General features: G+C 41.5%; 1 protein-coding gene across 1 annotated transcript in view; it reads left to right on the top strand.

Annotated features, from left to right (window-relative positions):
* The window catches only part of LOC146344779 (collagen alpha-4(VI) chain-like), a 134,385-nt gene that overhangs the window by 18,783 nt on the left and 96,123 nt on the right, over positions 1 to 19,479 (top strand). Inside the window, exons 3-5 of the mRNA XM_084858185.1 lie at positions 4,024 to 4,104; positions 12,097 to 12,182; positions 13,882 to 14,490. Of these exons, the coding sequence (XP_084714311.1) occupies positions 12,110 to 12,182; positions 13,882 to 14,490 (682 nt within the window). The 5' untranslated portion in view covers positions 4,024 to 4,104; positions 12,097 to 12,109. The remainder of the gene's footprint in view (positions 1 to 4,023; positions 4,105 to 12,096; positions 12,183 to 13,881; positions 14,491 to 19,479) is intronic.

Genomic DNA, 19,479 nt, shown 5'->3' with positions numbered 1-19,479 from the left:
TTTTTTGCAGTCTGGCCACTGCAGTCCGGCATTATAGTGTTCAGTGTGGTATGCCATACAGATTTGTTTACTGCTCATGTGATATTTTGTAAGTATTTGATATATGTATATTTATGAGTGGTTTTTTGTGTGTATATGCAATAAATTAGTGTTATTCATTTGCGCCCCTTTCCATGTTCTTTTGCAGTGAATTTTGGTTGTTTTTTAGGTCTTTTATAGCCTGAGAGACCACAAAGGGAGCTGCAGTTGTTTTGTTATATTGTGTAGTACACAATAGGAAGTACAGCACCTGTCGAGAGAATATTTTCTGTTATGAATGGTATGTGGTCAAAGGAGAAATCTAGATTAAGTCTTGAGACAATGAAGGCTATGTTAGTTATAAAATAAAATTGTGTCATGGAGTGTGAGAAGTTTTATGATAAGGTGTTGAAAGACCGAAATTTGCTGCGTAAGATTACTTCATCGGAGAAATATTCATGGTACGATCGTGGTGAAATACAGTCCCCCTCTACGTATTTTTACGTTTTTTAAAATCCCCCTAAATTTTTGTATGAGTTCTGTCACTGAAGAATAATTGTTAGCTCAATATGTTCATGTAATAAAAGTTTTGTTATCGTCTTACCTTTTCATGAATACGGAATATTACATAACCCCGTCCTGTTTTTGTCATCCCAATATCCCATTTTTGTCTCAAGGAAATATGGTCAGCCTAGCTGTCATAGAAATGGGAGGCATGGCCAGAGCAGAGAGACAGTGTCAAAAAGTGACTGTTAGGGTACAAATGAAGACTTACTAAAACAGCCTCCCCTAACCTGGTGCCCTCCAGATGTGTTGGTCTACAATTCCCCACAGAATTGTAGAAGATGTAGGAGTTTTCACTAGAGGCACGCAATAGCAGAATCTTGGAGGATGTATTAGTGGGATCGCATGAACTTCAGGCCATTTTAAAGCATGAGCCCCATGATATAGTTGATCAGGACTATTTGAACATATGAAACTGCTTATACCGAGTTAGACCTTGTGATCCATCTACCCTAGTCTTGTTTATTCTGATGAGCAGCAGCTATCCTAGTCCAAGGTCTCAGACAGACGTTTTTAAAATAGCACAGCTTTCTATTTGTTTAATTGCAGATGTCAGGGATTGCATCTAGAATTTTCTGCATGAAAGGTTTGTGCTTTACCACTGAGTCATTGTCTAAGAAATCCCCCTTCTTGGATGAATTAATGTGATGACCTCCTAGGTTTTTGTTTTGTTTCCAACTTCTTCTTTCGTGCCTGGGCTTCAGTGCCATTTTAAATTAGGGATGTATATTGACCGTGTAAAATCAGTTCCATCTGTGTATCGTAGATTGTCCTGCACCTTTCATTCAATCATCCACTCATCAATGGGACTGGATTTTTTTAGTTCCCAAATCTGAGCAAATTTGGGCACGTGCAAAAATGTGCACATTCCCATAAAATGTGCACACCCCCCCGCACATTTTCAACCTTTGGCCTATGGGGAAAATGTGTGTTTTTGGCCTGGTTTTTAACATGTTTGTGTATTTTTCTACGACGAAATTTGCGCAAAATACCTGAAGGTTAGAACAATGGTCCACAAGTCTGCGGAATCTGGCCAACAGGGGAAAAGTCAGTCCGCTGTGGAATCCATGAAAATCTGAACTCATTTGGTTCTGTTGCGGATTTCTCCAGGATCCCTATTTTAAATACTGCATGCAAAGTTAGCAGCCTCTTGTAAATATTATAGTGTGGTAGGGAATAACTAGTATGTAGGATCTGTTGATGTAAAGTTGTACAAGAAAGGCAGATTTTAGTGATTCTGAAGCCCTTAGTGAAATCATGGGTACTTCCCAATGGAAGGCTTTTGGATGAGGGTGTACAAAATTATGCATGGTGTGGAGAAAGTGGATAGGGATACATTTTTTTCCCTCTCTGATAATACTAGAATCCTGGATCATCCCATGAAGCTGTTTGGTGAGAGATTCAGGACTGATAAAAAGAAGTGCTTCTTCACACAGCGCATAGTTAAACTATGGAATTCACTACCACAAGATGTAGTGATGGCCACCGCTTTCGATGGCTTTAAAGTGGGATTGGACAAATTCATGGAGGATAAGGCTATCAATGGTTACTAGTCCCGATGGCTATATGCTACCTCCAGTATCAGAGGCAGTATGCCTATGTAGACTAGTTGCTGGGGAACTTGGGCAGGAGAGTGCTGTTGCGGTCATGTCCTGCTTGTGGGTTTCCTGCAGGCAGCTGGCTGGCCACTGTATGAACAGAATGCTGGAAGAGATGGACTTTGGTCTGATCCAGCATTGCTCTTCTTATGTTCTTATGGCTTCTAGTGCTACCCATGAAAAGGTACCATGCAGCCATTCCATCTTTTTCTCCTTGATGGATTTTCTGCAGTAAGAAAAAAAGACAGAAGAAGAGGTGAAAAACACTGGAGGCTTGTGAGCGGAAGACATCATCTGTCATTGTCCCCCGTCCCCCCCATCCCTGATAACAGCCTATGAATGAGGCAGAGGGCAATGGTGAGATAAAAGCCTCATCTGGAAGCACCCCATGTCTGTCATTGTATTTACAAAGCATTTTAAAAGCTTACCTGGGAATAAACCCGAGTGACTGCAGCAGTGCTGACTTCAGGTTTTTTAGGGCCTTTGGGCAAGACACCTTCAATGGGCCCCCTACCTCGGTGAGTCCATCTTCTTAACACCACTGTTTACCAGCCGCTCTTGCTCCTCATCCTCTCCCTCATCATTGCTGCCACTTGCTTGCATGACAGGAAGAAAGCCAGTGAGCAAGTAGGCAGAAGCATCTACTGCTCCTCTGTCTCACCACCACTGTCATCTGGGCCAGAGCGAGAGGCAGGTGAGCAAGCAGGTTGCGATGGTGACGAGGAGGAGCAAGTCCAGGGGGCTCTTGTCAGTGGGCTCCTGTTGGGGTATGGGCCCTTGGCAGGTGCCCAACCATGCCTACCCTTGATGCCAGCCCTGGATCACAATGAGGCTTACTTCTGAGGACACACTTTATAGGCTTGTGTTGTTAATGAGCCAGACATCACCTGATTCAAGAAGCCAGTTATGTTGGCTAGTAATGATAACTCACGTTAACAGATGAGTAATTGAGGCTGAGAAATGCTGATGTCATTCAAAGAATGCATGGTCAAACAGGGACTTGATTGTAAAACCAACTTGATTGAGTACATAGACACTAGAATATACTCCAAGACCTCAAGTATTGGCGATATTTTTTAATTAAGCCTGGATGCATGTTAGAGAAATGTTTCCCTTCTGGAACAATCCAGAGCTTTAATCCTGTTTACGCAAGAGTCAGAGTTCAGTCTGGGAGGGTGCATCATTCAAGGATTATACCACACAGGGAATGTCTTGGGAGGAAGGCTCCCAGTCAGCTTTCAACCGGGTGGCTGGCCTCACACAGCTGGAAAGTTTGATGCCTCTGGATAGGGCCTGCGAGAGGAGAGATGGAAGATCGTATGGTCCACTAGACATGGCTGAAATGGATTTCTAAGAAGTCAAGTGAGTACAACATGTAGGATGTCCTTAATCATTAATTTACCTTCATTTTGTTTGTGCTTCTTTTAGGAAGGGGGGAACACATGTTACCCCCCACCAATTCCCCAAAGGGATGGGTGTCTTTCTCCACTGAGACACTTTTACATTATTTTGAAAAATGAACTAATAAAAATTCTGTTTTCCATGAAACAGCTGTCCATGTAGATAAGAAAGACACTGGTTATTTTAAGATGTCTCATCTCACAGAATGTTAGACTTGGGATGCATTGCAAGTGAAATGTTCCTAGATTCTCATAGTTAATTCTAGAATTAAAATGTAATGGTCTGAAAGGGTGTTTGTGTGGAATAGACGTTTCCCAAATGGCGTTGCTGCTTGGTAAGCCAAGAAAAGGTTCAGGAAGCCAGTTTTTAATATATTTTAAACGGAAGCAAAATACTGGACATATGTGTTGAAGCTGTGTGCCTCATTCTTTTCATATTTCAGGGCTTCAGCCTTTGTATATTACTTCCTGAGAGAAAAAGGCAGTTCAGAAAAGCAAGAGTACAAGAGGGAGAGCTTCTTCAGGTAGGAGAGAGTCATTTATTCACAATTATTTAAACAAACTGCCACAAAGAGGATGACATTCCTTATCTTTAAGTTAGCAGGAAATGAAATAAAGAATAGAATGTTTGCAGGATGATGAGAATGTTTGCAGGACATATGGGATACCACTGGTCTGCTTGGTGATAAAAACTAGATTCCAGCCTAAATACAAATCCTATCAATTGCTCTTCTTTTCCAAATAGGAAAAAAATAAGGGATTGCATTTAACATCAGCAAGTTCACCTGACATGTTACAAGTGTATGCTCCAGCAGAAAATAAGAGATGCAAGTATTGCATAAAATAATATTAAATGTTACTTCTGAGAAGTGGGTGTTTATGATTTAGTTGATGTATTTAGCTACATTGGGAAGATCAGTAGTACAATAACTAGACTTTTGAAATGTAGTATTTAATTTGATTTTGTAGTTTCAGAAGTACTGTAGTTGATAATATAATAGTAACCAAGCAAACACATCTATCTTTTTGTATACTAGAAACTGTTTTTGTACAAGTTGGTTTGCTATAAGTTGGTTCGATATAAGAGTAGCAAGTGAACATTCTCAAATGTTTCATTTTATAATTTTCTTTTTAAAGGGGGGCAATCTGATTTTTTGTTTTGTTTTTTCATAGTTTGAAAAACCAATTATGCCAGGCAATAATGTTTTGAAATGATGGTGCTGTTTTTAAAAATAATTTGTATGCTACAATGGAGCTTTGTTATATGTCTATTTGGAATATTGTTCTGTTGTGATCTAGTTTGCTAGTCTTTGATTGCGAAATGCTTATAATTAAGGTATGAAATGAGTTCTCTGATCTGTCACTACAACCTTTTTTAGTCAAGCTGGTCTGAAAAGGCTGTGGGTTTCTGGGGATACAAAATGAACAGTGATAATCACATGCAGTCACTGGGAGCCATAATTTTTCTATTCACCCAGCTACATTGAGCATGATTCAGCCAAAGTTAAGTACTTTTAAGTCCCATGGGCTTCAATGGGAAAGTTGAGCACATGCTTAAATCTCTCCCATTGGGAATAGGCATGGGGGAGAAATTCATTCAGTTCATGTTTTATTCATTCAGTTCATGTTTTAATATGAACGCAGCTAATTCCATACTTCCAAACCAATACGGGAACCAAAACTCTGTTATCTTTCAAAATTTGCACTTTTTTCCATACAGAACTGTGTATATTAGGGAAAAGTGCACACATGACACAAGGTTAGTGAAAATGTGCCAAAACGCATTATACTAGGAAAATTGCTTGCAAAAAAATGTGTATATTAGGCAAAACTGTGTACAAAAATTGAAGGACTAGGAGAAGTGTGTATGGCAGATTGTTATGGTTCTTTATTGGTTAAAGGAAGAATAGGAAGAAGAGATGGAGTTCAATAAAGGAGGAGCTATCTCCTTTGGGAAAGGCACTTCAGTTTCTACTTCAACATGGTTGCTGGTCTTTCTTTCAAACATGGTGTCAGAGCGGGACCATCTCTTGTTCGAGGAGAGGACAAGAGAGGAGAGGAGAGGGAAAAGAAAAAAAAACCCTCCAGACTGCAAGAAGAGTGGGTGGAAAACTAAAAAAAAAAAAAAAGAACAGAAACAAACTTTTAATATCAGAAAAATGGAGAAGGGAAGAACCACTACAAAGAGAAAGTGAAAAAAAAACCTCCTAGTAAGGGAAGGCAAAAGGAGAGACCTTGGAATAATCAGAGAGCCAAGTGAGAATTAAGTCTGAAAAGCTATGGACCCTATATCACAAATGGCTCAACTTCAAAAATTTGATTTGCAAAATGTTCAGAATTCAAGCGGTTGGCCCAGAGAAGAGGGGACTTCTCCGCCACGCTCCAGTCGCCTCGCATTAGCAGCTAGACGGTTGATTTAGGCTGTCTGGCTGGGGCCGGTCGGAGTGGGCGGAGAGGCTGGACGGTGCATAGGAAGTGTCGTAATGATGCTTCTGCCACCCCTGCCAGGGGGAAAGGGAGTGTTCCCTGCCCCCAGTAATACCCCCTTTCCCCCTGCTTCGTGCTGCTCTTACGAACACAGAGCCAAGGACAAACAATGCCTCTTACGAGGTGGCAGGGTTGGGGAGGCAGCTTTCTGGGGACCGACCTCAGAGTGCTGGCTCTGAGTTCAGTTCCCATAAACTGAAAAATCCTGTGGCCATCTAGCTGCTGTCTAGCAGCCATAGGATTGTGCCCTAAGTGCGCACTCCTATGCATCCCATGCTGGCTGGGGCACACTGGGAGTTGTGGGCCTTTTTTCTGTCTAAACATGCATAGGATTGTGCCGTAACAGATTTGAGAGATATAGGATAGCTTCTAGGTTTATGCAGAAGCCACAAGAACACCAAGTGAATGCTCTCATTTTTGCAACAGGGGACACTGCAAATGAAATTCTCTGCAGTCTATCCTTCACTGCATAAGACTGAAAAGGTTATACGAAAGTGAAGGAAGCTTCTGATAACCATTTTATAGGAAGACGATGTCCTATATGAAAGAGCAACAATTAAAAAGGAGGTGCCAGGAGCAAGGGGAAACTGCAGAAGCTTTTATCACTACTGTACACACTCTAGCAGAACAGTGCTTTTATGCAACAATAAAAGAAGAGTTTATAAGGGACAGGATAGTTGCGGGCATCATAAAAGATGCAACATTGTTAGCTCAACGTCAGCTGGATCCGGGTCACCCATTATCCAATGCAGTAGCAAAAATGAGAATGCATGAAACCATAACTATGCAACACTTGGACTTACATGCTAGCCTCACAAGTAATGATATGCTAGATAATGTGGACACAGTAAAACTCAAGAATAAAATTGAGAAGAATTGTCAGACCACGTCAAAGACCGTATCTTTGAAAATCGTATTAATAATTTGGCAAGGAAGATTCACTATGTGAGTTTATTCCAGTTATAATTGCTTATGAGGGTTATGATAATTTAATGTTAATGTGGTAATAAAGAGAGATGTGGCATGATATGTTATGGTTCTTTATGGGTTAAAGGGAGAGAAGGGAGGAGAGGTGGAGTTCAATAAAGGAGGGGACCATCTATTTTGGGAGAGGCACTTCAGTTTCTACGTTAGTATGGCTTGCTGGTCTTTCTTTCATATTCTCTACAGTGTGCACAAAAATGCATACAAATGTTGATGCAGACTAACAAACAAAAATTTCCCAAGATCAGGACAAACCAAACTTAAGATTAGAGAAATTCTCAAAGTTCAGGATGGACCAAATTTAAAATGGCAAAATGAGGAATGGAAAGAAACCAAAATAGGCAGATTCGTCCCTCCCTAATTGATACAGCTAAATAATTTTGGCTGGCTCATATTCATTCGTATGGTAGTACAAGTGGGCCCTGCAACAAAATGTTGCAGTGTGGCATGCTCCTAGGAGTTCAGGGTTCCAGCTGTGCCCTCTTCCAGGATATCGTCTCCCCTTCCCCAGTTAGACAGCATTCTGTGCCCACACATGCTAAGTCTTCATTGGGCTGTTTTTGCATCCCCTGCCCTTATGTTTTTTCCTCTGAAGGTTTTTTTTTTTTCTACTTCTACAAACCTTGGGGTTTCCTCAAGATGGCTGACACCTGCCTCTTGTTTATGGATAGTGCTGGTTTTGGTTAAATAAAGACAGGGAACTTAGAGAATGAACTTAGTTTATAGCAGGGGTGGGAAATCTTTTTCTGCTGAGGGCTGCATTTCTTCAGGAGTAGTGGAAGGCAAAAGGAAGAGGGGCCGACCAAGGGCAAGATGAATGGATGATATTCTGGAGGTGACAGACTTGACCTTGGGGGAGCTGGGGGTGGCGACGGCCGACAGGAAGCTCTGGCGTGGGCTGGTCCATGAAGTCACGAAGAGTCGGAAGCGACTGACCGAATAAACAACAACAACAAACTTTCAGGGGCCTCATGCCCATGGTGGGCAGGGCCAGAGCCCAAAGTGGGCATAGTCACTTTCTCTCTCTTCCTGCCACCCCCTTTTCTTCCTCTCTTTTTGTCACCCCTTCTCTCTCCCTCCCTGTTGCTCACCATCACGTGTGATCATCTTGCCACAGTTTTTCATGTTACATATAACAGTATTATTTTAACAGGATGAATAAGAGTAAACCCTTGACTATAAATTGTGTGTAGGCCTGTTCTATCTAAGCAGCAGATCATGTGTGGAAACTATTCTAGGATTGTACCACTTCAGACTGCATAGGGGAAGCACATACTCATCTGTGGACTCCCCTGCACATAGAAAGCTAACATGTAAGGGAGAAGGCTGACCTTGAACTTTCTCCCTGTCATCTCATTCCCTATGTGTGTGGATTTTTTTATATGTAGGGGAAGGTTCAGCTATGCCACTTTCTACATACAGTCCTAAATTGTACAATCCAGGAATAGTTTTATCCGTTTTGTACAATCCAGGAATGGTTTTACCAGTTACCTGCTATATGTAAATACCAGATGAAAACTTCCTTTTGACATGTAGGTGATAAGAAAAGTAAAAAATTCTGTAGCAACACATGAACAGTATTCATTTCTGGTGTGAACATGCTGCATAGATTCATATATCAAAACACCTTTTTGAAGTCTGGGAAAGAAGAGTAATTTTTTAAAATGAACTTTGGGGGATCAGTGTCTGCACGGAAATTGCATAGCACAAGCTATGTCATATTAATATGGCTTTGTAGGAACTGAAATGATACTTGCTGAAAAGCGAGATATTCACAGTTGCTGTCAGTTCAACTCACAATGAAAGAAAATGTTTTCATTTTTCTTTTCATAATAGCAATCTTGCTTTTCTCCTTAAGAAAAAAAGGTTTAAATTTTTTGGATTTTTGAGGCAGAGGCGCTGTTAGTTTTAGAAAAATTAAGTATCTAGTATTTCGTGGCATTGATGAAAAATTATCAGAATTTAGCCATTTCCCCAAAATGTGAGCTTGGGGTGGTGATGGTGGGAGGTACATACCATTCTTTGGCAGGGAAAATCCATAGTGTTATCTTAGATTTGCATCCAGTGAAGCGCAAAGCACCAATATGGAAGAACAACTGTATATTGCAACAGAGGAAGGGTTTTTGTATTCCTCACTTTGTGCAACCTTCATGACTAATGAACCCTTCCTATTTTTCAATGCAATGTGTGTCCTTTTCCATACCGAGATGGATGTTGGCTTATACTTAATGTAGACTCACTTGTGTGGTCCTGCACTTTCTAACCACATGAGTAGAACTGCTAACCCAGGTTATTTGTTCAAACTAGCTGATTACATCTTCCTATCCTGTTGTTTGTTCTGTGTTTTTTGCTCGGAAAGCTGTCCAGAAATGCCATGTTTATCAAATGTAATTCACTGCTGCAGTTTGTCTGATTGGAAACAAGCCATTGGGAAAAGTGGTTAGCTTTAGAAAAAGACACATTTTGCTGTGCTGAGACCACATTGCCTCAACACCAAGACAGAAGTGTGTCTTCATATCTATACAGTTTTAAGGCTCAGACAACTAATAGTGTAGTGGTACATTTTGAAGTGCTGGCATTCATTATGACAGTCCTAATAGCTATGCCCCCAAGGAAAGTCCAAAACTGCAGGCAGCTGTGTCAACAAACCAATTCTAGCAGTTTTCATCTCTACCAGGAGCTGGTCTTTTGTAAAGTAATTGGGTCTTGATTGCCCATTCAAGATCAGGCTACTCCCCAAATATTTTGCATTACAAGAGGGATAGCTCACAACTAGGGATGTATGGTTTTTGTTAAATCCGTTCCACCTGTGTTTCATGGATTGTCAGGCATCTTTCATTTCATCGTCCACTCATTGATGGAATTAGGTTTGGGGTTTTTTAGGGATGTACAAGAATGTTGTTCCACTTGTGCAACATTAGCGCTAATGTGCTTTAGCGCTAATGTGCTTTAGCGCTAATGTGCATTAGTGCAAGTGCGAAGTTGTACAAATCCCCCCCTGTTTTTTTTTAAAGCCAGTTCACTGCAGAATCTACAGGCTGGATTCATAGAAATCCAATCTCATTTGAATCCGTTGAGGATTTCTCTGACATCCCTACCCATAAATCCTGTGCCCCAGCTAGTGTGAGGATTGCAGCTAAGCTCAAAAAGAACAGGTAATTTAGAAGGGGGTGGCAGATGACATCAGCATCCCTGCTAATCAAAAGGTGCTGTTGCCATGGCCCCAGGAGTCCTGGCTGCACTATACCACTGCAAACAACACTTTTTTTGCCATAATAAGGTAATGGCAATACTGGGTTATCAAATAATAATTTTTTTTTAAAACCCAAGTTATAGTTTCTGCTGATCTTTGGTACCCTTAACATAACAGAGCAAAGGCATGGAAGGGTAGATCCACTCTTCACACATCTACTGTGATGTTACCATAATGTTTGACTTGCTGCTCTTTCATCTTTGACCTATTGCGTTATGTTACATCCTGGGAAATCACCAAAGGAGGTGGCTGGTAAAAGACTGAACAGTCAGACCAGCAATAACACCATGGTTAAAGAAAGCAGGTCACAAGTGGTATTATATTATGTGGGTCTAATCATAAACAAGTAATTTGGGGCCTATGCGAGTAAATAACAAAGGGCCCATATTACAAAGAGGGGGAGAGTCCAGAACCTGCTCTTAAAACAAAAATCTGGGATGACTTTGTAACATTCATGATGGTGACTACTAAGTCAGAGAGATATTATTCTTGTGCCTTCATCAGGTACCTGCCATCATTCACCTCTTGAGGATGAAGTTCCTGTGCATCCACATATGGCTCAGCTTTCGCTGACGTGGGTTATCTATTCTTGCTGTTTGTGACTGGCTTTCCTAACCACTCCCTCCTTCTCCTCTGAATTAAATGAAGCACAGTGTCAAGTTTCTACATGAAGCATTGTGGCTTGGCTAATTTTGAAAAGGGATTTGTGCAGGAGTATTATTCAAAGGTTAAAATGCCCTTGGGCCATGCTTTGACTGATAGTACAGGAAGGAGCTAATTTTTTGGAATTGGCTTTTCAGCCTGGTTTCCATAAGGAAAAAAAAATGCAGTGCAGATTAGTATCAAATAGTTTCAAAAGGTCAAACTAGAGAAGCTTCTGAAATGCAATAATGCAGTGTGCTTGCACAGTCATTCCAATGATTTGTACAATTGCTAGACTGTATGATGTTAACAGTTTATCTTTTGTAGGTAGATTCTAAAACATTTGGTTTCTCATAAACAATGTTGGCTTAGTCTCTAGGGCTTTATTTGTCATGATTATTTCAGAGACTGTTTCATTATTATTAATCAAAATGGGTATTTGCCATAAATATTGGTATTCTACAGCTGGCCTGTCATTGCCAAAAGTCCAAAAGCAGATGCTGACCACACTGCTCTCTGTTTACAATGGCTCAGTTCAAACATATGCCAAACCATGGTTTGTGCTAACCATAGTTAAGAACCCACACTATGGTTTGAGCTTCCAGACACAAAAAAGGCTAATCAGTGTTTAGAGATGATCGTCCACTTTTGTATTCCATCTGTTCATCACACAACTTCTATCTCTTGAGGTGGAGTCCAATTGTGGCTTTTCAGTGGTTTGTGAATTCAGACAAAAGAGCAATCTGAATCTGTGGTTTGCAAGCCAGCCTCAAACCATGGTTTGATATCCTGGTTTGGCAGCCCATCACAAACCATGCTTGTGGCAAGGTTTGTTGTTACATCTAAATGCAGTCACTGAAAAGGATTATTCTTCAGTCCCCACTTTTCTCCAGTGTGAGTTATGCTGAGCTCACTAGCATATGCTTGTATATTACTCAATTAATGCAATAACAAGTGATGACTATTACCATCACAGATAAAACATCACAGACACAATACTTTTGAGTGGAGTCAATTCACACATTCAGCTTCATGTCCTCAAGTGATGCATGCATAAATTGGCCTTTAAGCTTTTACACAGAAAGAGAAATTTTGGATAGGAGGCATGTTTTTCAGTATGAATAATGGGTGTTCTTTTTTTTCCGTCTAGGGGTGCATTCAGGATGGATTATTGGAACCAATTTTTTATTCTTGTGTGTTTGACCACGTTGTGCTCCACTGATGCCCAAACCACCGGTAATGCAATATTCATACTTCCTTGGCACCCAGTGAGATCAATGACAACATTCCTGTTGTCTTTAAGTAGAAATAGTGATAGGTAGTAGGTGTAACTCCCACAATTGTCATTGATTTGTATCGGGTTCCTTCTTTCATCTGAAAGAGCTCAGGTATCTTTTTCTCTGTTTCTTGTCACTGCATCCCAATGCTGGAAAAGGCCTTAACTACTGAATTTCTGCTGCCAAGCAGCTGCTAAAAGCATAGGAGCACTGCCAGAAAACCCCCAAAAGCGGGCAAGGAGAATGGAAGCCCCAGATTTCAATGGAGCTTGTTTAATTTCTTGCTGCTCCTAGTTTCTGCAACTTTCTTGTACAAATTAAAAGCCAAATTTCCCTAGCTCACTGGTTCCCAACTTTATGTGCCCAGATGTTGTTGGACTACAGCTCCCATCATCTCCAAACAGCATGGATGATGGGAGTTGTACTCCAACAACATCTGGGGACCTTTGGTTGGTTACCACTGCCTTAGATAATATTGTTCTGCTTCTTCAAAAGAACGGAGAAGCAAATACGGAACACAACAGGGCAATGTAAGGGTGCTTCTAAATGAGGCTTTTATTGTGCCGTCACCCTGCCTCATTCATGGGATTTAACGGGGGGCCCAAATGTTGTCATCTTCCATTTGTAGCCCTCTCATCTTTTCCTGCTGCTTCTTCCATCTTTTTCCTTGCTACGGAAAAGGGTGCCCCAAACAAAAAAAGGATGGAACTCTTTCACAATGCCTTTGGATTGTTACAGCGAGGAGCCCTCTGTCGGGAAGCACTGCATCTCTTGGTTGGTGAAAACTGCAATGTCTGTCAGTGCCCCCCCCCCCGATTAATTAATTTTGAATTTGAGTGGAGCTTATTTTGCAAACAAAAAACCAAAATCATCTGCAATTGTAATTGGATAATGACCATAAGCCCTCTCTTGGCTCCATCTGGTTGAGCATCCTGTTCTCATCAGTGGCCAGCCAGATAACCACACAAACAGGGCATGAAGGCACCAGCCGTCTTGTTATTTGTCTCCAATATCTGTTGTTCAGGGCAGTATTCAATGGTGTCATTCTGCACACTCAAATAGTGCTAGCAAAGCTCTGCCGCATCTTTCCATTGTGCAAGAGGTTGTGCAAGTGTAATGCACGACTGGCTGCACAAGTGTAATGCATACCCATTTGGACAATGGATTGCGCCAGCCGCTTGCACATGCTTAAACAGATGTAACTGTAGTTGAATTCTCTTGTGCATAGTTTTAAACCTAGTTTCTGCTAGCGCAACGTCGTTTATGCTAGTGGAATGACACAGTTGGTTACTGCCCTCAGAGAATTACTGCCTCTCTGAACATGGAAGCTCAATTTAATTATCATTACTAACAGACATTTATAGATGTATACTTCTTGAATTTGACTAAACCGTTTAAAAAAGCCAATCCTATGCATATTTAGATAGAAAAATGCCCTACAACTCCCAGTATTCCTCAGCTGGGAGTTGCAGGACTTTTTTCTGTCTAAGCATGTATAGGATTGCGGCCTTAAGCCAGCGGTGATCACCACATCTAGTGGCAGCCAATTCCATAAACTAAGTTACGTGTTATATGAAGTTCTTCCTTTTGTCTGTCTGTCCTGAATTTAATGAATGCCTCTGCTAAGAACAGAACAATGTTGCAATGTGTTTCTTCAGTCTGCAGAGAAGCTTCTGTTGCAGATATTGTGTTCCTGGTGGATGGATCCTGGAGTATAGGAACAGAGAACTTCAAAAGGATACAAGACTTCCTGTATACCCTGGTGGACAGTTTTGACATTGGAGAGGATAAAATCCAGATTGGCATGATTCAGTACACCGATCTGCCCCACAACGAGTTCTTCCTGAACACTTTCCATCACAAAGAGGACATCCTAAAGAAGATACAGAATCTGCACTACAAAGGAAGGGGTACCAAAACTGGAAAGAGCTTGAAGTTTATGCTGGACAACCAGTTCAGTGAAATGGCTGGAAGTCGGCGCCATAAAGGTGTCCCCCAAATTGCAGTAGTGATAACAGACGGGCAAGCTCAGGATAGTATCAGTGAACCAGCAGAAGAAGTCAAGAGCACAGGCATCACGCTTTATGTTGTAGGCATTAAAGATGCTGTTTTGTCTGAGCTTCAGGAAATTGCTAGTGATCCAGATGAAACACATGTTTACAATGTGGGAGATTTTGCTGGTCTGCAGGGTATCTCCCAAAATATACTTCAGGTGATATGTACTAATGTAGAGGAAGCCTCTCGACAAATCACCCAGGTTTCTCCAGGTAAATCCACAAGGGTCTCTCAGGGTGTGGATACTGTGTGTATGTGTGTGTGCGCGAGAGAGTGAGAGAGAGAGAAAGAAAGAAATTTGTCCGTTTGCTGGAATAGAAACCTGGAATCTATGCAACTGAAACTATTATGCAACTGAAGCTACCATTCCATGTTACAGGTACCCAAACTGGCAACCAATACCATCCACCTAGAATGATAGAGTTGGAAGGGGCCCTCACAGACTGTTTAGGAGTGTAAGAATTCACATAGAGGCACTTTAAGGGAGCAATCCTATTGGGATAGTTGGCCGCCTCCAAACTCGGAGGCGCCTGACTATCCAATGCAGGCTGGGCGGAGGACGGAGGGGATCTTTTTCTCCACGCTCTGGCCACCCTGCATTACTGGCTAGATGGCCAATTTAGGTTGTCTAGCCAGAGTGGTCCGGAGCGGGAGGGGGGAGGCCGGATGGCACACAGGAAGTGTCGTGACGACGCTTCTGCTAACCCTGCCCCACTGCCAGGAATGCCCCCCTTTCCCCCCGCTCCATGCTGCTCTTCCCAGCATGGAGCCAGGGGTGAATCATGCTGCCTATGAGACAGTGTGGGCAAGGGCGGGGAGGTGGTTCCTGAAAACTGAAAAATTCTATGGCCGTCTAGCCGCTATCTAGTGGCCATAGGATTGCACCCTGACATAAGTTTTTAAAACACACATTTATTCTAACAAAGAAATATTGTGATGCATGTATTTTAGTATGAACAGCCTATTATTATTTCAGGAAATTTAGCATTACTCTATAAACATCCAGAATTCCGAAATAATTTTTACCACAAAATCCCAGTGACATAAATCTCTGATAGGTTTATAGACATGTAAATGAAGTCTAGTTTGTTTACTCACATATATTTGGGTCCGAAAAGGTTTTTGTTCTTTTGGGGCCAGCACATTTTGAGGTCTTTCTTGTAAATATAACAGCTTGCAAATGCAGAGAAAATGCCAGCATGAAGGAACTCTGGGACACGTAGTTCTTAAGAGAACATAGCTCATAGGAAGTCACACTACTCTCTGTCTCTCAAACAGGAAGTCCTAGAGTGTCAGTAAAGAAGTATCATTCCGTATACAGTCCTAGAGAGTGGCTGTGTCGGAGAAATCTCTGGGAGAGCCAGATTTCAGAATGTTTTAACTTTTAAGTTATACCTCAAGAAAAGGCCCACAGTTTGGTTCTCCACTCCTGCAGTATAATAAAACAACAAGAGTAGAAATAACTTAGAGAGAAATCCTATGATGCCTTGGAGAGTATCCAAAGGACAATAGGATTTTACAGAGTTCCCCCTCCAAGGGTGTAGACACTGCTACAACCTTGGGAGGGGAAATCCAAATGGAGAACTCCTCCTGCCCATTTGCAGCTCCTATTCCCCCCTCCCCAAATCTCATGGTCTCCTACCTGTCTAACTTTAAAACTAACATAATAAACTCCCTCCTCCCTTCCATTCTATTCCATCTCCCTAGTAACTAGCCAGACTCACTCACATTATACCCCCTCCCTTCTGCAGGATCATTCTGGCCATGCCCAGATCTTATGAATAGGATAAAATGAGCTGGAAAACTGAATTTTAAAGAAAAAACAAACAAACATGTAAAGCTACTGCTAGGGCACAGCATATACTAGACCTTCCCCCTGACCTGAAACAACAAACTACCAAAAGATGCTGTACAAATGGAGGAAATGGACCATAAAGATTAACCCTAGCAATTTCTATGAAAAAGAAAACAGACAAACACCTGTCAAGCTGCTGGAGGTCATTCATCAAAATTTGAATTCCTATAAATAAGCCATTTCATACCCTTCCTACCTCAAAGTCAGCATAAACCATTCGCAAATTGACCAGTCCTACGCTGCCAGGATTCAGATCAATCCTCTGAGTCATTTTCTGAGTATAAGTTTTAGAACCTGCTGCTCCTCTAATTTCTGGTTGTAATGGTGGAATGTGATTTGTCTGACTCACCCTTAACATAGGGCCTTGTGACCTATAATAACACAATCTGACATTGCTGGCTTTTGTATTCTGCAACATCTTATGAGGTGCCAGGCCCACAGTCAGAGAAGAGAATCTGTTGCATACCAAGAACATGATACAAGATTAGCTACACCAGTAAGGGCATTTTTACTCGTAACACTGAGGAAAGTGCTGTACTGAAATATGTCCTCCAATTTCTTGGAGGTTTTCTTTCCTGATTTTCTGCCTCATTCTTTTAGCGGAGGTTTTGAGCTTACCTTATTGGTACAAGATGGCCAAAGGTCTGTGTTTTTTTCCTCTTTTTCAATTGCTCTCCATCTTCCCATCATTCTATAGTTTCCCTGGCTGTCTGCACTTTCTTATCCAAAAAGTACCATGAGAAGATGTCTTACCCTGTGCTTTAACTGAAGTGTGGGAAGCTAGGGAGTCTACAGACCGCTAAAGAAGAAATTGTACAATGACATTCACATGCACCCTTCAGCTTAGGGATGTTGGAGAAATCCACAATAGAATCAAATGAGTTCAGATTTTTATGAATCCAACCCTTGGATTCCACAGCAGACCAGGTCTTCTCCAGTTGGGCGGATTCTGAGGGCTTGCAAACCATTTTTTAAACTTTCTGGAAGTTTGCGCAAATTGAGTGATATGCAAATATGCATTAAAATGCTGAAAATGCAATTTCCCGCAAAGGCTAAAGTGTGAAAATGCTCATTTTGATGGGATTTGTCCATTTTGGAGGGATTTGCGCATTTGCGCAAGTGCAGGTACATGCAAATGAGAATTTTTGCAAATGCGAATTTGCATAAATTCAGAAACTCAGAAACAATCTGATTCCATCGATGACTGGACAACAGAATGAAAGGTAACTGACAATCCAAAAAACACAGACAGAATGGATTTTATATAATTCATACATCCCTACTTCAGCCACTTCATAACTAAGCAGCCCACTAATGAGAATGTCGCCAAAAGTTTCTCGTCCTTTAAAAATTATTTTGAAAGCAATTTATTTTCAAATTGAATGAGATTGATTAAAAAAGTGCAGAAACTTTTTTCAGTGCAGCACTATGTGAGAATATCTTTTCTTTTTCTTTTTTTTAAGGCTGCATATCCTACATGCACTTACCTGGGAGTACCACTGAATTCAAGATCATTTATCTCTGAGTAGACATGTATGGGATTCCACTGTCAGTCTGAAATATGCCACTTCCAAATGCTGTTATTACAGCATAGAAAATGGAAGATTGCCAGCATTCAACAGAATGTACATTTTCGCCAACTAAGTCTTGACTTAAATTTTAAAATTCAAAATACAAATGGGGGAAGTGTGAAAAGTGATTTCAACATTAAATGTGAAAATAACTTCCCACTCTCCCTTTTCTGGTTCAGTAAAGGGCTGGTTCTGACATCGCACTTTCCTTCACAGGAGTGCTTTTTAACTGAGCCTCGTGGAGGAATACTCATGGATTTCTTCACTTGGAAGCCATCCCTACAGAGCTATCCAGAAATTTTCATAACAGGGTGCTAAGCTGCTGTTAGCTGCTGTTCAAGTCTCTTTTGTTAAAAACTGTTGGCTTGTCTATGACTGTCCACCAGTGTCATCCCAAAAAGATTTCCACACACAGGGAAAATTGTTACATTGGAATAGGTTAATGGGAACTATATTTTAATAGGATGTTTCATAAAATGTTAAAGGTCTATATCAGGCCTGCCAACTGCACAGTTTGTAATCCACCAGGCTGAAGAGCCGTAGAGCTTACCAGCCACATATGACAACTTCATAGACTTTCTGGTTTTGCTGCCTGTCTGGGAATGCAAAAACAATGGAAATGCCCAAGACTGTGCAATCCAGAAACATGCCTGGAGGGCCTTGGGGGGGGGGGGCATTAAGGCTTTTGTGATGTTCCTATCTGAGGTTCCACCTTTCCCCAGCCTCCTCCTCAGAAACTGAGAACCAGACCCCTCAGGAAACACCTGCTTTCACTTGGGGACAGCTGTACTCACAGTCCTACAAGCTTCAGCCCTTTTACTCTCTCTGGGTTCCAGAGAAACACAATATGCTCAATTGGTTCTCTCAACCTGCTACAGGAGAAGTAACAAGGAAATAGCTTTAATACTAAAGGTAGCGTAAAATCAAACATGGGAATTTGGATTTTTAAAAACAAAGATTTATTTTAAACATGAAAAGTTATATGTTATTATTAACCAATGCTTGTTCCTAACTTTCCTACTCTGCCCCTCCTAAAATCCCACACACAAACCTCACTACCTAGATGCTGCTTCATCAATCCCTAACCCCTATCTGACTGTTCGTTCCTTTTATAACCTCAGAATCCTCCCACACATACAAGCCCGTCCCACCTTTTATTCACTCTCTGACACATTATTAACCCTATCTTATCTGGGTTAAATTTAACAATATAAAAACATACATAACAAAACAGGCAGATGTTACAGCTTCTCTTTCAGCCGAATCCTGTGCTCTGCTGTGCAGTATAGTTAACAGGATTTGGAGCTAAGTTCCTGGTGCTAGCACAGGGAAATATCTTGCAAGTCATGCCCTTTGTATTGAGGCAGTATTAGTCAATGCTGGCTCAAGACATTTTGTCTCCTGTGGCAAAGAAAAAGATGGTGGCCCCCACCCCCACATTCTCTGTAGTGAATCCTACTGGACTGGCAGTTGAAGCTTACTTCAGCATTGGTCATGGAATATTGTCCTTCACTGCATCTGATGGCAGCAACTAGCTTAGGGGGTGCAGGACAGGCTGTGTGTCACACACAGCTTTGTCCTTCAACATCTTGCTGCCACCCCCACGCCTGTGGCAACTGCTGCCTGAGGAGGGTGGCTCACTCTGCCTCATGTTAGGGCTGGCTGTGACATACTAGAGGCCATTAGATCAATTTTGTTGTTACAACGAATGCTGGGACAAGGGGAAATGTAGACCCTTTGAACGGCAAGTTGGGCATAGCTCCATGGCTCTGTCT

The sequence above is a fragment of the Heloderma suspectum genome, chromosome 5, assembly GCF_057233095.1.
Source record: "Heloderma suspectum isolate Gila_16-S chromosome 5, 16-S_ref, whole genome shotgun sequence".
In the NCBI taxonomy this organism is placed as follows: domain Eukaryota; kingdom Metazoa; phylum Chordata; class Lepidosauria; order Squamata; family Helodermatidae; genus Heloderma; species Heloderma suspectum.
Note: the sequence above shows the minus strand (reverse complement) of the source record. Positions and strands in the feature narration are given on the sequence as shown.